Here is a 22,500-nt window from a genome sequence, read left to right as displayed (position 1 = left end):
GTCGTAACATAAATTCGTTACACAGCCTTCCCCTCCGGCGAGAGTCGACCTCGACTCTCAGAAGTAGAAAAATGGAGTAGGAGGAAAACAAAAGGGTTGAGAAGACACCATAACAGGAGAAGAAGACAGGACAACGGCAAGTGGCTGGCTGCAGACGTGGAGATGGGAAAACCTTGGGTGTGGTTCCACGAGGTGGTGCGTCGTACGACTTGCCCATTCGGATGTGGAAGATGTGTATAACATGTACAAATGGAGCAACAGAACACAGCAGGCATGTAGTCAATCAGGGAAAAGAACAAATCGAAAATCCATCGATACACTGTCACACAAACTTCAGAAGGGGAGAAACCCACAGGACTCTAACCTGACTAGAAAACTCGGCGCGGAGCCGGCATAAGTGTCCCACACTTTTCCGATGGCGGATCATCTTGTCGTCCCACGACCCCGTATGATCCTGTCGTCCCACGACCCATAATAATCTTGTCGTCCCACGACCCATAATATTTAGATTTTTATTTATTTGTTTTTTTTTTTTTTTAATTTTATACTTCCCCGACAAAAGGCTAAACAAACACTGGGGCCCACCAGCTCACGAAGGGAACCGTGGCTCACCATGATCAGACATTCACCTGGTGAACTGAACAGACCCGCAGGTCGACACAAAACGAGAACAAAATACGCTCCCTGAAAGACTACCTATGGCTATGAACCAACTCGTAACCAAGAAAACTGTTCCAGTACAAACCATCACAGCAAAACGTGTGTGGTAACTTCAAAACCGAACTAAGCTGACAAACCAAACAGGTACACGACTACACTGAAAGGCTAATCAAGAAACTGCACAAACCCCAGCAAATATACGTACACTGACTGCCAAAACCCAAAACAGAAAGACACAAGAGAGACACAAGAACCGGATCGCGAAAAGATAACAAGCACCAAAAACAAAACCCACGACGCAGATTGTGAAAATACTACATTGCCCCGACAAACAGAACGACGGGGAAAGCACCCGGGCCCTGGGTGTATCCGTGCAGTAATGCTGACGACAACAAAATAGGCAGGCAAGTGAATAAACTACAGCGAAAGCCATAACTGGGATTGACAGCTATGAACCAAGTGTATCCTCGTAACCAAGAAAATTGGCCAGTACAAAACACCGCAAATATACGCTCACTGACTCGAAAAAACCACGTTCACTGAAAGCATAACCCATGGCGGGTGGAGTACTACGACGCTCGACACAAACAGAATCGCCCACACAAGGTAAAAGATCGACTACCGAGATTGTGAAAATATTATAAACAGAACGACGTGGAAACATTCGGGACCTGAGCCCTTCTGGGAAGTAATACATTATACTGGACACATCATCTCCGAAGGCTTTCACATGCAACAATTAGACTAGTACGACAACAACGACATCCCGTTCCGGGAGCGACTCACCGGGAAAGAGGCTTGCTTGTAGTGCAGCGCGAGGTTGAACCAGCCTGATGAACGACCAGTTCCGCTTGCCGAAATAAAAATAATAAAGTCGCCACACGTCGACAAAACTGAAAGGAGAAACGAAAGGACCACGGCGAGCATAAACTACTTGTGGAGAAGTAGAATCAGGTTCGAGCCAGTCTCCACGTTGGGCGCCACTGTAACGGAAATGCTTCTCCCCCTGGCCCTCGCCACACAACAACGCAAACTCTTGATTGTATCTTCAATACTCTTATATTATACCAAGAAATGACGAGGGCGCAGGAGGAGAGAGAGACGAAAACGACTAGACAGAAAACGACGACGGGAAGGACAACAGGAAAGACTCCCGGGAAAAGACTCAAAGGATCAACAAAGAACAAGCAGTAATAAACCGAGGACAAATAGTGACGACCAATCAGGGACTAATACGTACAGAACACATGACCAAGACCAAGACAACCAGACCACGGACGAATCACACATGACTCTCATTCCCAGACCAAACTAGCACTGCGCATGTACAGCATTCACTTGACAGTCACTCTCACACAGACGGAAGCACATCCTCACACTCTGACAACGCGTACTCTTGCATGCACCACATACCATAAACGTCACACATCACACCATGCTCACGCGTACACCTAGACCATATATGACATCCGACACTGGACTCCACAAGACAAGAACCAAATACAACGACATGCGTAAATCATAGTCGTAACATAAATTCGTTACATGTGTGTATCTGTGTATGAAGTTTGTGCTTGCACTTGTGTCAGATAGCGGTTGGGTTTGTTGCCATCACGCTTGGCTGCTTGAAAGTTTATTATTGTACCTGCCACTTTCGTTGGTTTCATGGTTCATAATTTCTATTTGAAGTATTAGTATCCTGCACCTGATGATCAATGCACTAGCACGGATCTGAATGTTGTCAGTGCTGACTTCTGAGTGAAGGACATACTGCAATTTCACAAATTATCGGTGTACTTTTATTTTCGGTACTTTCGGTGCATGTGTTTCATACCTAAAATTTCAATACACCGAACAAACACTAACACACATAATCCAATAGGGAACTGCTTCCCTGTACCGAAAATTTCTGTTCACCTAACCTGGCCTTTTGCCCTCACACCGAAAATATTGGGCACCGAAAAATTCTGAAATTAGAGTTGTACAAAGCGTTTGATAGAACTACAATCGTGCATCTGGCGCATCTCCGCTTGCATTTATGATGTCATCGTGCATCTCCGCTTGCATTTATGACGTCATTGTGTGTGTCCATATAGGCAATGACAAATTTCCACTCTCCACACTGCTAGCCATAGTGGCAGGGGTTGCTGTGTTCTGCTTGCTCCTGGGACTGCTCATCGGCTGCTGCTGCCATCGCAAGAGACGCGCAGAGCGAGAGCGAGCTCTTGAGCAAGGCTGCTCTTCTGACATGACCTTGGCCAATCGCCGGGTAGCGGACATTGAGACATCGCTAGGCGGCGGACCGACGATTGTAGGCAGCCGCAAGAATGTACAGAAGCAGATCTACGAAGCAGAGCCCGAGAGCGGTGAGGCAGGTATGGACACGCACATGGAATTCATGTGATAATATTGTGTGAGTTTATAGCAAAGAATGTGCGGCGGTGGTAGTGGTGGTGGTGGTGCTGCTGCTGCTGCTGGTGGTGGTGGTGATGGTGATGGTGGTGGAGCACATGCATGTGTGTGTAATGTGTATCATCAAGAGTACATAACCCCCCAGAGTGTGCAACGCCGATCCAGCTCTGCATAGGGTCTTGGTCGAGCGGAATCGGATCTTCTGATGTCATGCGTACACTCCACACCAGTGCAAGGCCGGTCTCGAGGCAGGGCACCATTGTTTTTGATCCAAGAGTACCCGCGACTCCCCGGGTTCCCCTCAGATTTGTACGGTATTATGACGCAAAGATCCGATTCCGCTCGACCAAGACCCTATGCAGAGCTGTATCAGGCGTTGCACACCCTGGGGGGTTATGTACTCTTGGTATCATATTATGTATGTGGTTGTGCTAGAGATCTCTCCTGGCATACTGATAAGAGAGGTTCTGCATAACATGATAATGTTACTTTTTTTTTTAAACAGAGTCGATCTGCGGAAGGTCTTACATACATTGCATGCGGAGTTGTGTTCCGCCATACGGAGTTTTCAAATCACGTGTCCCGTAGCTGCCCTTGGCAACTCGGAACGCGGCAGTGTACAACAGGGTCGACCTGAGGAAAGAGTCATGAATCTGTACCCCAAACCACTTACAGAACACATCCGTTATCAGAGCCCTACATACGTACTCTACGTAGACAACTTTCGGTAAGTGGAGTGCACACTCGCGATTTCGCGGGCTTTCCCGCCCACTTACATACTATTAAAGCAGGCAGGCATGGTGGGATGGCCCAAGAGCATGATTGAGAAACAGAGGGTACCAGGTTCAAGTCCTGCTTGGTTCAGAAGGATTTGTCCGGCCGTGCTGCGACCCACAGTTAATTATTGGGTACTTGTGGCCTGGCACGGGGGAAGCATGGATACAGCGAATCTCTTAATTTGCTAAATCCTATATATAGGATTTTGAATGAGAATACATGTATCTAAAATGGTTGTTCCTAATCGATTTTTTTGAGACTATCATCAGGGAAAATCGTCTCACAATAGAGGCTATACGGAGAAACAAACTACTTATAGGTTATCGGATAGTGGGAAGTATACAAGGTGAGATGTGAAAAAAAAAAATAAAGTGGGAGAGAAGACGAAAGAAATTAGAAGAAAAGATGTGAGAGTGTTCTGACGGTGTGAGCTACTACAAAAGGTGAGTGAAATGAAGGCGTGGAAGCAGGTGAATGTGATAGAGTGAGGAACTGTGAGGTGTAGGTGTATGCGAATGAATACGTGTGTGAATGCTAGGTGAAGAGTCTCAGTTTTGTGACATTTTCTTTCTGAATGCATAGATTAGGATTGTGTTTACGGATGAAAACATTTCACTCACCTTTTGTAGTAGCTCACACCGTCAGAACACTCTCACATCTTTTCTTCTAATTTCTTTCGTCTTCTCTCCCACTTTAGTTTTTTTTTCACATCTCACCTTGTATACTTCCCACTATCCGATAACCTATAAGTAGTTTGTTTCTCCGTATAGCCTCTATTGTGAGACGATTTTCCCTGATGATAGTCTCAAGAAAATCGATTAGGAACAACCATTTTAGATACATGTATTCTCATTCATCATTTTGTAATGTCCGCTTCACTTATATAGGATTTTGGTCATATTTTTCAACTCAAAATGGGTGTGGCATGAGAATAGCAAAAAGTATGTGACCAATTCTTCCTTGCTAGGTCTTAGTAGACATCGAGAGTTGAATAAGATAATTTTTTCAAACACTAACATCTCAGGCTCATCTCCTTGCCCAATATCACTAAGGCCTGTGCCCTATTTTTCGAATCCTATATATAGGATTTGAGATTTTATTGGACCTTGTTTTATCCTTAAAACTGGTAGTTTCATGAGGGCATGTGCGATATGTCGTCATGAAACCACCCCGTGCCACACCTGCAATGTTCTTCTGCACATTCACTGCTTCAGTCCTTTCCATGACAGCAGCTGAACAATTATGCTCAAATTTCCAATTATTGCTGAAAATGGGTATTCATCAGAAATATTATCGCCCTTTGAATCTTAAATGTGAACATTCATGCCTCAAACATATTTACAACTTCCATGAAAACCATTATGTCGTTATTATTGGTCGTGATGACCAATAACAACGGCAATAAAAGGCACACATTTTCAAATCCTATATATAGGATTTTCGGCAAGCAAATTAAGAGATAGGATTTCGGTCTTTGACCAGTTTGTGGTGGGTCTGATCTACTCACCTCCCACTGCTTAGGAGCTGCATCTGCACCCTCCTAGAGGGTGGTGGCGTTCCTGCGGACGCAGAAAACTCTGCTTTCAGCCGAGTCTTACGCGAACCGTGAATTTTTTTAAAGTTATCACACGTTAAGTTTCGAACCTCTCTAATAACTATAACAAGTAGTTCGTTGCATGCACTGTTACTCGGTCACAGAGCACCGAGGCTGCATTTTCTTACCGAGTCCTGATAACATCGATAAGCATGCATGTATTTCAAAAATGTTTCATGATGATGTGTCTGAAACAGGTACAGGTAGCACTAGTGGAGGAGGTGGTGGAGGTGGTGGAGGCGGTGGTGGAAGCATGATGTTCGGAACGCCGTCGACTCTCAGCACCATAATGGAGACGCACGCACATCCGCTGCTGGGCGCTCCGGTGCCCACGCCGGGGACTTCACCGTCACCACGGAGACAGCACGGAGGACGACAGAGCCCGCCGTCGGTAACGCCTAGCGGCACGCCCATCCATCCGGCAAGCCGTATCAGCTGGACGGAGTTGAGCAGTGCGGAGGGCACGCCAACGCACAGCACAAGCACTGCGGCAAGGACCATACCCGCCAGCACCAGCACTGTGGCAACGACAATGCCCAGCAGCTTCATGAACACGCCGAGTCTTCTCGGCGACACGTCGCCAACAAAGCGACGCCTGTTCTCCAAGGAGGTGAGCGGCGCACGGCGCCAGTACCTCCGCTCGACGGAGATGAAGCTCTGGGAGAGGAAGTCACCGCATCACTCCTCCGACGCCGGCGGCCCTTCACCATCGGGTGCTGGTAGAATAAGCGAGTCCAGCGTCTTTCCAGACGGCGGCCATGAACACGACCAAGCAGAAGCGGGCGACGGAGATGGCCGTGTGCTGGGAACTCTTCAGGGACAGGCATTGCCACCACCGTCGTTGTGTCGCACCCAGGACAGTGTTGAGGAGGAGGTACATGGCCATGTTGCCGGACTGTCCCTGCAGCAGAAGCAGCAACGAGGCGCTGCCAGCTCTTCAGTTGTGCCCGGCCGAAGGGAGTCCTCGCTGGTGCACCTCTCTCGTAGTGATTCGCATCCCAAGGAGCTGGCCGCCGGCAAAGCCAAGCAGCCGGTTGCCGCACCGCGTACCAAGAAAGGCGGCAAAGACGAGGCCGTCTTCGTGTAGAGATCAAGCAAGCCTCGCCGCGTGCATGGTGCATATCTCTGGTGCCACCAGTCCCAGTCGACCCCGGTCTGCTCCTGGCAGATGCACCTCTCCACAGATCATACCGAATATGCACATACAAGCTGTAAACAGCCACGCCGTCGACAGCAAACCGCAATGGACGGGAGTACGGAGAAGGCAACAGTCGTCCCCGCAGCCAATCCTAACGAAGCGTCGACGCTTAGCTGAATGCGGGTCCGTTCATCTCGTACAGGGTGTTAGGGAGTACCAGCATTACTCATTAGTGCAGCCTGTGTGTTGTCCGCTGAGCATGTCAAACAAGCTGCGTGCATGTGCCGGATAGCGTGATTAGTACACGGACTGTCCATGGTGCAGCAGTAATGCTAGGAGTAATGCTACATAGCCAGGAGAGGAAGTAGAACTAGTAGTAGTGCTGCTGAGGAGAGCATAGACTTCGTGTGTGTTTCTGCAGAGCATCTGCAACTTGCTGTTGTGTGTACAAGCACGTACATACTGCACACAGTGCACCGATCGGATTGAGTAAAATTCATGCTGCAGTCGGTGGCAAAGAATTCCAACAAATCACCGAGATGGCTAAGACAGGCCAGCATTCGCCATTTCTCGCAGTGATTGCATCGAGTGTTCTGTAGGGATTGCCCCCATCACCGACGGTAGATGCACTGAACCCGATTTTGAAGTTTTGATGCTAGACTTCAGAGCGTGCAACATACAAAAACAGTTTTTCTTCCTCTTTTTTTTAGTCCTCGGCATGCCTGTTTATTGGGCTAGTTGCTGTGCTGTCTACTGCACATTGCACAGGTTAACTTCTTATACTCATTTGCTTGGTCACCAATGTTTGTTTCTCTTTTCACTTGGTTGGGAATACTATCAAGAGTACAAAACCCCAGAGTACAGTAGGTAGAGCAGTACCCAGTACCCTAGTACCCCAGGGGTACAGTGGTGCAGGGTGAAATCCCACAGCCTGGTACCCGGACCAGTTTGGGTTTGTTTGATGTCCACCCCCAGTTTACCCCATGAGCTGTGTAGGTCTAGCAGGGGACCTAGTGAATCCCAAGGGGGAGGGGGGGGGGGGGGGGGAGGTGACACCAAGAGTACATAACCCCCCAGAGTGTGCAACGCCTGATCCAGCTCTGCATAGGGTCTTGGTCGAGCGGAATCGGATCTTTGCGTCATAATACCGTACACATCTGAGGGGAACCCGGGGAGTCGCGGGTACTCTTGGATCAAAAACAATGGTGCCCTGCCTCGAGACCGGCCTTGCGCTGGTGTGAAGTGTACGCATGACATCAGAAGATCCGATTCCGCTCGACCAAGACCCTACACAGAGCTGGATCGGCGTTGCACACTCTGGGGGGTTATGTACTCTTGGTGACACCCATTGGTGTGGTCATCCTTAGATATGCCCCCCTCCCACTAGAGGGGCATACATAGTCTCATTGGTCCCCTCCCATTTTGGCATTGGGGTATGGTCCGGATAACAAGCTAAGATCCATGTGGGGGGGGGGCAGGTTCATAAGCGAACATCAAAACAAAAGTGGCAACCTGAAACAAACAAGAAAGTAAGAAAGGATCATGTAAAGACGAGCAATCAGATAATGTAGCAGATATAAGCCAGCAAAGACCTGTGTGGCAGCAGCAACGTCGCATGAAATACCATGAACAGGCGGCAATAGTTACTGCTCGTTTGCGTGATCACATACACCAAAGAAATTCAACACGAGCGTGGTATTTGATGCACGAGCACCACTTACCAGCAAGAGCAGACAGCGCAATAGTCCATCCAAGCAACCACCCTGCAGTAGCAGCAGCAGCAAAGCGAAAGCAATGATGTTGGCAAAATATGTAAATGCCGACTGGGATGCCAGTAGTCACACTTCATTATCAGACACACTGCAGCAGCAGTGAGAGCAGCTGCTGTATCAAGAGCTGGTGAGAGCGCGGCGGACATTGTGCTCTTGATGCAGGTGTCCCGGAGAGACACCAAGACCCGAGCTGCAATGCCGGCCATCCGGGCACGACAGACGAATGCACAGGAACGCCTGCACACGTGTCTCCATAAGCAGCACTGCTAGACACTAGAAAGGTACAGGGCGTGCAATATTGTCGGCACGTTCCCAAAAGATCCGTACAGATGGTGACGTCAGTGGCTGGATGACAGCGGGTGGATGCATGCAGTGGCTACTAAAGCAACAGGTAATGTCTCGCTGCAGGACACGATGATGTCAAAAAACAACAGCTTTCAATGTTTCGCTGGCAATGCAGGACATGATGACGTCATAAAGGCAACAGGCAATGTCTCTGCACAGGCACTGCAGAATACGATGACGCCATCAACTTGCACAGCTACCTGATAACTCTGGGTCAAGGACATCGATACGGACCACGGCATCTTCTCAACGAACAGGAGTACACCTCCTACCTGTAGGCAAAAAGATGCAAGCACACACACGCACACGCACACACACGCACACGCACGCACGCACACACACACGCACGCACACACAAACACCGTCAACAATTAATACCACATAAAATCTGTGATCACCTTGTGCATAAAATTTCCGAACTTGGATGTTTGTCTTTCAACCGCTTCGGAATCTATAGAAAATTGAAGGAACTGCTAGACCAGTTTCCCGGAACATTTTCTCGAAACCTCAAACAAAATTTGAATTATTTGAAAAGTCTAAAAGAGGTCGATACTGGAAACACATTGCACTGTACAGGTCTGGTGGAAGCAGCATGTTTTGATTCGCCCGGCCATGCCGTAGTCTTTCACAAGGTGTGTATAATATGGCGACTGGTACACACGACCTCCTTAGCAGGAAACACTGGTTGCTGTCCAAACAGTTTAGTACGGAGGCCAGGGCTGAAAAAGTGCGTAAAATGTTTCGTTCCGACTTTTTCCGCACAGTTGGCCTGACCATGGCTTGAGCGACCGGACCGGTTCCGCCACCCCTGCAGTGTTTGCCAGTGTAGGTGTAATGGTGATGTAATGGTGCTGTGATGGTGATGTAATGGTGATGTAAGGGTGGTGTTCTTGGAGTCTTGGACCCATACCTCAATCATCATAGTCACTTGACATATCCTCGCCGGAGCTCATCTGCATGAGATCCTCATCGTCTTCCTCCTCCTGCTCCAAGTCCTTCCATTGCGCTTGCGCCGTCGACATCTCCTTGGCCTCGTGCACGTCAATCTTGAGACTGTAACAGTACTCGGCGTCCAGGTAGGAGTCAGAGCGCAACACCACAGTGTAGTGAAGCACACATGGCTTGGGCGGCGCTGGCAGAGCTGTCTTCACCTGATGACACACAGGACAACATACACACAACACAGAACCAAATTCAATGCCGGCACAAGCATGTGCACGCACGCACGCACTCACTCACACACACACACACACACACACACACGCACGGTTCAGAAAGAGGATCATGCTGTGCAAAAGAGGTGACAAAGTAACGCATCCTAACCTCCTCTGTGCCCGACAGTGTGGAAAGAAGCTGGGGCGGAGAGATGATCTCCTTCTTCCGCCGATCACACACATACAGCCACCATTTCTCGTGCTTTTTCTAAAGACAGACAGACAGACAGACACATACACACACAGGCACACACAGGCACACACAGGCACAGGCACAGCCACAGACACACACCCAACAGATAGAGTTAGGTTGATACAGAGCAATGGCCAAACATGTTGCCCATGGAGATGTGTGTGTGTGTATGTGTGTGAGAGGGGGGGGGGGGGGAGCTTTGAGGAAACACATACGCTGCAGATGGCACTACTCATGTTCGGGTTCACGGTGCTCCAATTTCTGCAAGTAGAGTCCGGTTAAAATGTGATGCTGATCATCACTGATATAGTCAAGTGGTGTGCTTCACTGTCCGAAGAGAGTTGCCTGATGATCGTAGTAATACGTGAAACTCAGAGTTGTGACAAAGCTTTCAATCTCTCTTGTGTCATCACTGATATATGAATTTCTGCAAGTAGAGTCCGGTTAAAATGTGATGTTGATCATCACCGATACGTGTACTGCTAGAGGAGCATGTCCACATTAGACAACACAATGAATAGCAGGAAATACATACACACTTGGGTAAGCCCCCCACCCAACCACCCACCCACATGCACGTACCCCCCCCCCCCCCCACACACACACACAGGTCCACTTCGACTTACATCGGGAAAGAAGGGCGCGTGCACTTCGGGGCTCAGCTTCTTCAGCGCATCCAGTCGCAGCTCATCGCCGCGCTCCTTCTGCAGCAGCTTCCACTCCTCCTCCTCGTCCTCGTCACTATTGCCGTGGCCGTCTTCATCGGACTCACCACCGCTCATGTCATCACCCTCACTGCCAGACTCACTGTCACGGCGTTTCCCTGCAGCCGCCGCTGCACTGCCACCCTTCCGTCGCCGAGCTACAAGGTTGTTGGCAGCGCGTGGTGACGGTGGCTCGCTGGTGCCCGTGTCCTCCTCGCCTTCGCTGCCGCTGGAGTCGTCCTCGTCGTCGTCGTCCTCCGCTTGACGTGCCAGCGCCTATCACCAACAAACGCACGTGCACACACACAGACACGTACACACACACACACACACACACACACACACACTCCTACTCATACTCCTGCCCATTGCGGAAGCGATGACAGCGAACAAGCTATGTTTGACATAGTAACTTGTGCTGGGATTACACCGTTCAACTGCTTGCACGGCTGAAGAATTGATTGCCACTAATTTCAGCCTGGTCTACACCACATGGCTGGTTGAAGTGGCCTTATCTGGCCAGTGAATCTCTCTTTTTTCTTCACTTTTTCTAAGCAACTGTACAATTCACCTAGAACACTAACGGCCAAGCTTGGCCACACCAAACACGGCACGTTACTTGAAGAATTTCAACCTAATTATACTATCTTTCTGTACGCACAAATTAGGCCTGTACAGACGCTGATAAAATGGCTTCCAAAACTTTTAACTGTACTCTATAACCATGACGACCACGGCACAATACAGTGAAACAAGAGTCAGGATACGTATTGCAACAATCAGGACTAGCTAGCTCACTTTTTTATTTTTTTATTTTCTTTCACCACAAAATGTTTCTTTCGATTTCCGTTCCAGCTAAGTACCTGAAAGTGTGATGATATAAGGAAGTGCTGAAGGTGTGTTAGCATTGCCACTTTGACAGTTAATCTATTGCTCTGGCCAAGAGCACATACCGCATTATCTCCATTATAAGCCCAGCGCTTACATTTTTTCAACCAGTCCAGACCCTGGGCTTATAATGGAGACTGGGCTTCTACTAGAGACTGGGCTTATCATTTTTCAACCACCTGGTACATGTACATTGCCTATTATATCAGTAGCAGAAAGTTTCCCAGCAGGTACCGGGACTGCAGTTTTGTGCTTCCTGGTGCACTGAGTCTGTACTTTCAATCTCGGGGATCACAGACTTTTACCACAGCATGTGTATAATATGATACTGTGTGACATCAAACATGCATGAACATGATCCATATGGTTCTCCATAAGCCCTGCGCTTACTTGTGTATCTTCGAAGCCCTCTTCGAGTGCGCTTATAATAGAGACTGGGCTTCTAGAAGAGACTGCGTTTGTACCGTACTGGCAATATATGTTGCCGCGTAACGCGTAACGCAGGGGGGTGCGGCGTAACGCGCGACCAGGCTAGTGCGACAAATTTTCGTTGCGTTCGTAACGCGCGTCTGGCGGGGTGCGACGATCTTTTCATTGCAGTTTGCAAAAAAATGATGCGGCAATAGCAAAAAAATGATGCGGCAATAGCAAAAAAAGGACTGCGGCAATATAGAAACCTGTGTAACGGCTCCTGTGCGACTTTGCATGTAACGCCCTGCGCGCGGTAAACATGTGCCAATGTAACGCTTCATGGCCTCACTGCGACCATATATATTGCCAGTACGGTAATAGAGATAATATGGTAACCCCCCCCCCCCCCCCAAGAGTGTTCAACTCGACTATGGGTGCTGTCCCGGCAGAAATTCAAGTTGACGTCATTTTTATGATGCAATCCGCACTGTACAAGGAGTATCAGACGAGTCCGGAACCTGTGGCGGATCAAAGCCCATCTGATCCTGTACAAACTATTGCAAAGAAAAACGTGTGATGCGTTGACACCCGTACACATGTTGTAAATCACTGGTGCAAGGAGCATTGCATCAAAAATAATGACGTCAACTTGAAATGCTGTTGCACAGCAGGGTATGTGGGAGTTGCACACTCTTGGGGGGTTATGTACTCTTGCTCTGGCCCTTCCCTGCTCTTCAGGCAACGGAAGAAGTGGTGCTTCTTGAACCTTCTGCAAAAAGGGGCAACCGGGCCAAGTGTGGAAAGGTGTGGTGTACCAGGCTGACTATGATGCTGTTAAATCAGGCAGTCCTGTGTTCGACGCAGTCATCGACACAGCTACACATGCAATCAGAAGTGGGCTGTATTGGCATGGCCCAGGTCTAGAGAATGTGCTTTGTGGACATTTCATGAATTCCAGGCAGAACACTGTCAGAGAGGACTGTGATGTTCCGCACATCCAAACTCATCACACCCGATGCTTTCACTGGGTTACTTCGTCGCGAATGCTTCCCGACAAACAGGTCACGCGGTACTACAGTATGGGTCCGAGTCTTATTCCACCCGATCTGGAAGAACAGCTTGCCTGCATCTATGGTGACCCACGTGGCGGGAGCTTTAGCGTGGCCCGGCCATCAGTGCAGCGGCAAACTGGCTCAGCTGATTGCGGTCTGTTTGCAATAGCCTCTGCCGTTGAGCTGTCGGTTGGAAACGATCCATCCACGGCGTGTTTCAACCAGAAGAAGATGCGAGGGCCATCAGTTTTGCTTTTGTGCAATGCGTGTGACGATCGATGCCCTCGTCCAGTGCATGGAGTGCTTTGAGATATACCATGAACGCTGTGTTTTCGTGAGGAACCGTGGTGATCAATACGGGAGAGAACTTTAAGTGCTGGAAGGTCGATCCCCGTCAGTTCTCTGCAGGCCAGCAAAGAATGGCAGAAAACTTGCCGGCGCCTTCTCAGTTCGGCCTGGTGCCGTAGCTCAGGTGGTTAGAGCATTGCTCATGACAAGGAAGGTCCCAGGTTGGAGTCCTCATGGGGCTAGCATTTCTCTTCGGTTTTCTGGCAGTTCATTTCCCTGACAGTTTATACAGACGACTTACAACAGTTGTGCTCAGTGCAATCCGACCCAAAGTGCAAAGCTGGCGCCCTAAACTAGTTCCGATTACATCGTTGTATTTCTACATGTACATATAATGCGTGCGCACAGCCATTTTCATGCCACTTCCAGGGCGTCAAGGGCGTGCAAGTTGAGGGCGCCAAATACGCACTCGGGTTTGGATTTCACCGAGCGCAACTGTAGATGTTCAAAAAACACAATCGGCTGAGTTACGACGAACAAGACTGGTTCAGTTTGCCAAGAGTTCCCAATGTCCATCTCCCAGTCTGTGCTAGCACATTGTTTGCACACATGAGCACTTGCACTATACTACAGTACAGTACAGTAGTGTAGTGTAGTGTAGTGTAGTGCAGTGTAGTGCAGTGCAGTGTAGTGCAGTGTAGTGCAGTGCAGTGTAGTGCAGTGTAGTGCAGTGCAGTGTAGTGCAGTGTAGTGCAGTGTAGTGCAGTGCAGTGTAGTGCAGTGCTGATCATAGTTCTTATCAGGTACAGGGCCAAGATATCACTCACACACACGCATGCACGCACACGCACACACGCACACACACACACACACACACACACACACACACACACACACACACACACACACACACTTACCAGCTGCTGTTCTTCCTCTTCTTCTTTCTGCTTCTGCTGCTGCTGAGCGAGCTCCTTCATCTTCTTACGTCGGTCACCCTTGCTTTGTTGTTTGGGCTTCTTTGCAGGTTTCTTGTCCTTCTTCTTTACCCATTGATTTACCTTGGCAGGCTAAACACACAGGCAAAGCGGATACATCATAGAATGCAGATGGACACAGACACACACGCACGCGCACACACACACACACACACACACACACAAACACGCGCGCGCACACACACATACATGCACATGTGCATACACGGATACGCACACGTGCACAAAACGAATGGGTGGGCTTGTCATCCAACTGATTCACTGTACACAGAAAACACAGGCCGGTCGGTGCGTGTGTGTGTGTGCGCGCGCGCTCTCGTGTGTGTGCGCACTCACTCGTGCGTGTGTGCATGTGCGCGAGTGCGTATGCAAGCTTCCAAGGACCCAATACCTTTCCGTCCTCCTCGGGCTCGTCTTCAATCGCTAGAGGGTCGTCACCATCAGCGTCAAAGTTCGCTGCTTCACTGCCAAAATCAGCAGCAGCAGCCGCTGAGTGTCTACCACCCGTAGAGACACTAGATGCATTGGGATGACCAGAATTTGACTCGTACGCTGCCACCAACTCCTCAACGCTGAGCAGCTTGTAGTGTTCCTGTCATTGGGGGAAGGGCAAACAAACGGAAAGAAGGAAACTGTAAGCAACCAATCTCCAAGAGCCTTGACTCACTACGACTAAGAAAACGAGGCTGTAGAGGATACACAGTTTGCTGTACATCTCGCAAATTATCAGAAAGGGAATCAACTATGTAAGGAAGAAAAGGCTCAGCGAAGCTAGACACACTATTTGAGGCAGGACAGAGTGTGATCAATGGGCGACATATTCACACACAGACCAGTGTCAAGGTTTCAAGTGCAGCCAGGTGCTGACAAACTAACATGCACAGCGTGTATGATCCAGAGGAAAAAAGTGCTCTAATATGACAACGCTGGCGCATGGATGCGCGAGGTCATTAAAATGCCTGGTGAGGTTAGAAAGTGTCACCTTATAAACAATGACATCAACCTCCAGGTGCAGTTTGCAGCACTTGTAGCCAATGAAAAATCCCAGCGTATGGATAGATCAGCAACGGTGCGTACTACATGTAGTGTACAGATAGTGCTGATAGTGCTGATAGTGCTGGCATTGCACAGCACATGCAGCAGCGATGCAAGACAGTTCACTTGACTTCACGCCTCTACACAGTCGGTAGGAAGGGGAAGTGCTATCATCATGGTGTTGCAAGTTGTGGCAGCACGGCGCGGTCAGTAGCAATTAGACACATATGTACAATGGCGGCATTAATTTCACCTCCGAAAACACACAGTCGCACACACAGTCACACACAGTCACACACACAGCCACACACAGCCACACGATGCCCCACACAGCCACGCACAGTAACACACACCATCACCATCACCATCACCACTACCACTACCACTACCACTACCACTACCACTACCACTACCACTACCAGCAGACGCCGCAGCAGCAGCAGCAGCAGCTTTCCTTGCATTCAGATCATCATTGCTTTGTGCGTTCAATAAAACACCGCTTAGCAGCAGCAGCATAACACTCTAGGTGCAAAACCAAGTTGCTAAAAGCCGACTGTTCTACCATACTTACTCCGATAGTACTTCTCTTCAGCTGCGTAGTCACGGTGATCAGAGAACCAGCCGTGATGCAGCTGGGATCTTCATCGTCCTTTACTGCATCGCACAGCAAAGCAAGGCATGGTAACACACATGCAAATGCACGTGCACAAACACACACGCATGTGCACACAAACACGCACATGCACACACACGCACGTGCACACACACGCACGTGCACACAAACGCACGCGCACACACACACACACACACACAAACACAGACAGCAAAAATTGAACAAAAGAACAAGGTGGCCAGACACTAGTCTATCAGCCCACTCCAGCCAAACTCAAACTGTCAATTGTGTGCAAGAGGCACAGTTTTCATTGCTGAGAAAAACAACCACAGGCTAAAACCAGTGACAATGTTTCTGGTCTTAGTGTGGTCAGTCTTCAACGGGCGGACACAGCAGAACAACACTGGTAACGCATGAAACTCGCAAGAATGCACAACAACAACAACAACAACAACAACAACAACAACAACAACAACAACAACAACAACAACAACAACAACAACAACAACAACAACAACAACAACAACAACAACAACAACAACAACAACAACAACAGCAACAAACCTTCGGCAATGCTGTCGAGTGTGACGTATGGCAGAGCCGACAGGACATTGACAATATTGCAATACTCCTGTCCGTCAAAGTGCCGCAGCATTTCCCTGCAGCACACAGCAAGCGCAGGCGACAAAGAGAAGCAACTTACAACTGCAGCAGCCTACTGTAAAGCTGTGTTCACAACTGGCGCGTGTACGCGGTACGCTTGCGGTTCATGCGTGCCCAAACGCGCGCTCAGCCTTTCACAAAAAACAGCAATCCGAGTCGTATTTAGCACGTGCGACACCTTCGAGTACTAATTTTTTGACCCCGCCCGTGAAAGTGACTGGCATGTACGCTGGTACGCGCCTGATACGCGCTGAAACTTCCAACATGTTGGAATTTCCATTTCGGGGCGTTTCCGTACGCATGACGCCCCAAAAGCCAGCAAAAATACGCACAAACGCGTGGTTTCACGCATACACGCGCCAGTTGTGAACACAGCTTTAGACATGTAAATATAACGAGGAAATCAATCTCAGACCATCTGGTAAAAGGAGAGCGATCGCTCTCGCGCGCCTTCGCTCTCCTTATTTTCTTTTAGGGCGCACTTTTCGTCGCGCGCCTTGAGAATTTCGAGCGCATCCGCATCACTATGAAGTTCTGAAAACACTCAAATATTTCGTAACTCGGCTTTCCCTGAACGGAATCGAGTAATCGAAAGATCTATTCGCATTAGAAAGTTCTCAGCTGTCGGCTCCAACAAATCGGCAGTCGATCTGAGGTCCAATAGTGGAGTTACGGCACTCGCAGGGCATTTTACGTACCGTTGCAAATTTTCACTTCCGCACACATAATGTTGACATAAAGGATTTCCCTCTTTTGCGTGACAGTCCGGGCATGCATAAACCTGTGTACGTGTGACGCCAGGCAAGGGTCTTTAGCTGTCAGCTACAGAACAAAGCCTCAAAAGGAGCGCTCTACGATGAATACTACAAGAATACCATGGATCTTAGCGAATTGTCTCAATTTCCCAATGCGTGTGTCATTGTCCCTGATGAAGGGAAACTAAAGTTGTGGTCCGAACAGCTTTCATTTGTAGTGCGTACGGCGATTTTCCAGAACGAATTTGGCAGCTATTGGGTATTGAATCCGATTGGGGTATGGCAAGATGTTGAAAAAACCCGTATTGTGCTCGCCTTGGATAGATAAGGCGAGCGACTTTTTTTTGGGGGGGGGGGGGGGTAGTGGGGACTGCTCTCCCACCACTCTCCTTGAGAGGATAGCGAGAGTGATTGTTCACTCTCCTGGATTTTTCTTACACGAAGGTCTGAATCTAACGTTTTAACCAGTTACTTGGTCCGGCTCATCGCAATCGTCGCTTATCCCACACGCACTTTTTGACAGGTAAAACCCAGTCCAATCATGATTACTAACTTACTTTTGCTTGGGAGGTCGTGATGGCAAGATCAAAGGAAGCACCAAAGAAAAAATGATCGCGACTAGCGCTTTGAATCGCGATGTTTTCGACTTTTTTGGGAAGTGGGAACCTGGCCATTCACTGTGCATGTCTGTGTTGCCAAAAGCCAAGCGCAGCGACCCGAAGACCGGAACTGTAGCAGGGGCAACTCCTGGAGAGCGTGACAGGCACGCGTGTACGGCAGAGAAATGCTGAAGAAGAAAGGTGTTTTTGATGCGATGGCCGACGTGCTGGTTGTTCCTTCTCTTGAATCTTGGTGGACCAAGCAGCCGCATTACAAGAGTTGTGGCCAGCGTATCCAGCGGAGCGTATGACAGCTGTCTGGAGAGGCCTGTATGCCTCATTCCAAGGCTTTGTTGAACACACTGTGGTGACACACAGGTCACACTGCCCACGGTTCCTCTTCAAGCACCGAAGTGACAGCCACAACTGTTCCTTTCCCATTGCTGCCATACGACAGGCTGAGAACGCAAGAGATGCTCTACCAGTCTACGCCAGCAGCTAGACAACAGCAAATGTCAGCTCATGTAATGCGGCTCAAGAGATGCAGAGCTGAATGAACTCTGGACCTGTATTACTAGTGTGAGTGCAAGAGCGCGCTCCTTCGCTGATTTATTTCGTGCATTTTGCTTACCTTGCTTCCTTTCTTCAACTCGCTTCACCGGATTCCATTGGTGAATTTTTTTACTTGTGGCAGAGAGTATTTATGTATCATGCTTCCTCACTATGCCTGTTTGAAATTTCACAGAGCGGTAAAAAAACTCCTGTTCTTAGTGGCGATAGATAAGCGACAATTGCGATGAGCCGGACCAAGTACATTTCTTCGTTAGAATAAGTTCTGTTGAGGCTGCAATGCCTCACATGTGTAATGTGCGGATATGCCTCAAGACTGCAAGATCGTTAACGTATCTTCTCGTTAGCCTATGAATTTTGGACAATCATTAAATTTGCGACTCGTTATAATAACATATCTTACATTTGGTTTGGCCTGGAGAGCAGTATATAAGTGGTGCTTTTCAGGCATAATCTTCCTCAGCCTACTCAAGCTCAACTGATGAGGGGTGAATTCCCCGAAACACTGTGTATTGAGCAGGGAGTGGTGCTTTCTTTGCCGAGTGGAAGGTGCGACGTGCTCCTCCTGTGCTCCCGATGGCAGTCGTGAGTCAGTCAAGTGTCAAGTTCGGCAAGAAGCGTGTGTTCCTAGTTGGAACAATCAACTTCATATCTTACAGTATTCAGAAAACATGCCAGAGCCTTTGCAGCAAATTAAGGCCAAAGAAAGCACCTACATCCGATTCTAACTCATAGAACTGGACCCTGTATTCTTCCTGAATGAGGAACGATTCGCCGCGGACTAGGGAAGGACAGACATAACGTTTCTAGCACAAAATCTGGTACAATGCAATGTATCTTCTGCCAAACGCATCCCAAAAAAATAACGCATGCTCACACGTGCACATGCACACACTGTTGCTCTCACCTTCGGTCCTTCTCAGGAAGCTCAGCCAGCTGGAGAAGATTGCGAATAACCCTCTGCACAGTGCATGGGACCACAGCAACATCAGCACTATAGTCAGACCTCGCTTATCCGGTCCTCTTTTATCCGGATCCCTCGCCATCCGGAAGAAAATCGCTGGCTACCGATTTACAGCATATTATGTCATGCATACATACAGTATGTGTGTTGGATAGCCCAGTTCACTCGCCTATCCGGATATTTTTTTGTGGAAAACGGATGTGTTCGGCTAAGCGAGGTCCGACTGTACAATGAATCCACGTACCACTGACTTGCATTGGCATTGCATGGGGGACACGTGCAAAGCATGATCGTGCACAGTGCTGCACAGCACAGAGTCCACCACCAAGACAGTGCAACTACTGTACACTTCAGTAAGTACAAATTTTCGTTCACGAAATCTTTCGTTAGATCACTGCACCAGCAGGTTGGTTCCGTACGAAATTTCGTTTTTGGTCGAGGTCCGTCACCCCGAACGTTCAGAAAAAAAACTTAGTTTGGTACAAACTTTAGTTATTTCGTGCCCCCTAACGAATATAGCGAAAGTTAATTCCAAACGAAACGCTGTACTTGCACAGTACTGGCACGAGCTGCGATGGGCGCCCGGCTACTGAAGTGTCCCACTGCATCCTTTCAGTGCTTCAGTGGCGGGGGTGTGATCGCGCGTGTGTAGACCTGGCCACACCTGCTATATGCCCAGGGGTTCACCACACATACCGTAAAGTCGCAGATAAAAGCCGGGTTTGCATACAAGCACATCGCGGAGAGAGAGAAGCCTGAAAACCAAACGGGTAAAATGCATATAAGCCTGTCGCGCGTAGAAGCCTGGCTGCTGTGCAAGCGCGGATCGGGTATGTCAAGAGTGCATGCACTATGTACGGTGCATAGTAAAACTGCTGCCATACCGGTAGTCAGTGGTAGATCTACGTGCATACAAGCCTGGCAAAAATATCAGTGGTGCATATAAGCATGGTTTGCATACAAGCATGGTTTGCATTAAAGCCTGATGCAGAAAGCGGCTTATATGCTTATAAGCCCGGCTTTTATCCGCGACTTTACGGTAGATCTACATGTCTTCTCTGCTGCTAAACTTCAACTGCCACAAATACGAAACACTACAAGTCCAGAATTAAACTCGGATGGAGAGCCAAGGACTAAAACTGAGAAGAAAGGATCAACCTGCTAACTGTTAAACGTTATGACTTGTCAACATCATGCTTAGAATTGCCAGTGTTGGACAACTATGGGTAACTTGTAAGCCGTTGGTCCTTTCACTACAAGTCCATTTCTCTAAAACTGGCACCCCCCCCCCCCCCCAGAGTTATGGTGTCTCGCACGTTTTGTGGTAGACATGGTCACGAAAAATGTACATCACGCATTGTGTGGCCCGTGCAAGTAGTACCTCTTTGGGGCTATTGAAACATTGGACATGCATGGTGGAATCAGCAAGGCACACGGCCGTGAAAGCCTGACGTCATAGAATACCTCTGACGCTAGTGAGAGGATTACGAAGTGGCACAGCCGTGGCAACAGACTTAACGCAACACGGTTAGGGCCATCGGTAATTGTCGATCTTTTACACGAAACGAAAAAGTTTCATTAAATTTTATGGGTGGGTGGGTCGAGGAGAGTTTCATTTCGCAAAACATTGATAGCTGAAACACCAATCAATTCTAGCTGTCAAGTCAATATATTTTTCGTTCAGGGTGGTGTGGTGTGGTGGGTGAGTGAGGGTCATACTGAACTCCATTCTGCAGGATGGCCGCCGCTTAGAGCACAGCAACTCAAGAGACAATATCAAAAGTATACTGATCGTCCTAAGCCACCAACATGACACGCTCACTAGGCCTAAACAAATGAAAATAAATCCACGGTTCTAGTTTTCCGCATCCGCAGGGACGCCACCAGCCCCAAGGATCAAGTCGCAGATGCAGCTCCTCCAGCGGAAGGTATTTTCACTAGTAGGCCTAGCATGAAGAAAAAAAGAATCTGCTTTGAGAGTAGTGTGAGAGTCACGTCACCGCAGCAGCGGCGGCGTCTCTCCTACCTTTTTGCTGCGCATGAATCTAAGGTGATCGGCAGTGAAGTGAGGCAGTTGCAGCAGAGGGTTGTGATAGTCCTTCACGCCCTGTACAAGCATAGCGCACAGTCTCATGCAGTTCTCCATGGCTTCCAGAGTGGGACCGCGATGACCTGAACAAACAAACACACACACACACACACACACACACAAAACGTATGACCATCACAAACCTTAGCAACTGCAGAAGCATCACCAGTAACATTGTGACTACCCCAACCAGTAACAACAGCAGTGCCACCTTCCATGCTACCACCACCACCACTGCTATCACCACCACCAACAGCACCACCACCATCACCACCAACAGCACAACCACCAACATCACCACCAACACCACCACCACCAACAGCACCACCACCAACAGCACCACCACCATCACCACCACCAACAGCACCACCACCACCAACAGCACCACCACCACCACCAGCACCACCACCACCACCACCACCAACAGCACCACCACCATCCCCACCACCACCATCACCACCAACAGCACAACCACCAACATCACCACCACCAACATCACCACCACCAACAGCACCACCACCAACAGCACCACCACCATCACCACCACCAACATCACCACCAACAGCACCACCACCAACAGCACCACCACCAACAGCACCACCACCAACAGCACCACCAACAGCACCACCACCAACAGCACCACCACCAACAGCACCACCAACAGCACCACCACCAACATCACCACCCACATCACCACCAACAGCACCACCACCAACAGCACCACCACCATCACCACCACCAACAGCACCACCACCAACAGCACCACCAC

General features: G+C 49.0%; 2 protein-coding genes across 4 annotated transcripts in view; one reads left to right on the top strand and one right to left on the bottom strand.

Annotated features, from left to right (window-relative positions):
- LOC135828200 (uncharacterized) overlaps nucleotides 1-7,430 on the top strand; it is a 19,148-nt gene extending 11,718 nt beyond the window's left edge. For all 3 annotated transcript variants that reach the window (XM_065340651.1, XM_065340650.1, XM_065340652.1), the window contains 2 exons: nucleotides 2,757-3,035; nucleotides 5,641-7,430. In XM_065340651.1, the coding sequence (XP_065196723.1) occupies nucleotides 2,757-3,035; nucleotides 5,641-6,530 (1,169 nt within the window). In that variant the 3' untranslated portion in view covers nucleotides 6,531-7,430. The remainder of the gene's footprint in view (nucleotides 1-2,756; nucleotides 3,036-5,640) is intronic.
- Nucleotides 7,431-8,094: 664 nt separating this feature from the next.
- Nucleotides 8,095-22,500, bottom strand: part of LOC135828819 (translocation protein SEC63 homolog) — a 24,198-nt gene continuing 9,792 nt past the window's right edge. Inside the window, exons 7-16 of the mRNA XM_065341249.1 lie at nucleotides 21,669-21,814; nucleotides 19,586-19,638; nucleotides 16,656-16,750; nucleotides 16,050-16,132; nucleotides 14,835-15,035; nucleotides 14,366-14,515; nucleotides 10,732-11,085; nucleotides 10,022-10,120; nucleotides 9,609-9,849; nucleotides 8,095-8,970 (exon numbers count right to left, since the gene is read on the bottom strand). Of these exons, the coding sequence (XP_065197321.1) occupies nucleotides 9,610-9,849; nucleotides 10,022-10,120; nucleotides 10,732-11,085; nucleotides 14,366-14,515; nucleotides 14,835-15,035; nucleotides 16,050-16,132; nucleotides 16,656-16,750; nucleotides 19,586-19,638; nucleotides 21,669-21,814 (1,421 nt within the window). The 3' untranslated portion in view covers nucleotides 8,095-8,970; nucleotide 9,609. The remainder of the gene's footprint in view (nucleotides 8,971-9,608; nucleotides 9,850-10,021; nucleotides 10,121-10,731; nucleotides 11,086-14,365; nucleotides 14,516-14,834; nucleotides 15,036-16,049; nucleotides 16,133-16,655; nucleotides 16,751-19,585; nucleotides 19,639-21,668; nucleotides 21,815-22,500) is intronic.

This window comes from Sycon ciliatum, chromosome 12 (genome assembly GCF_964019385.1).
Source record: "Sycon ciliatum chromosome 12, ocSycCili1.1, whole genome shotgun sequence".
NCBI lineage: Eukaryota > Metazoa > Porifera > Calcarea > Leucosolenida > Sycettidae > Sycon > Sycon ciliatum.
Note: the sequence above shows the minus strand (reverse complement) of the source record. Positions and strands in the feature narration are given on the sequence as shown.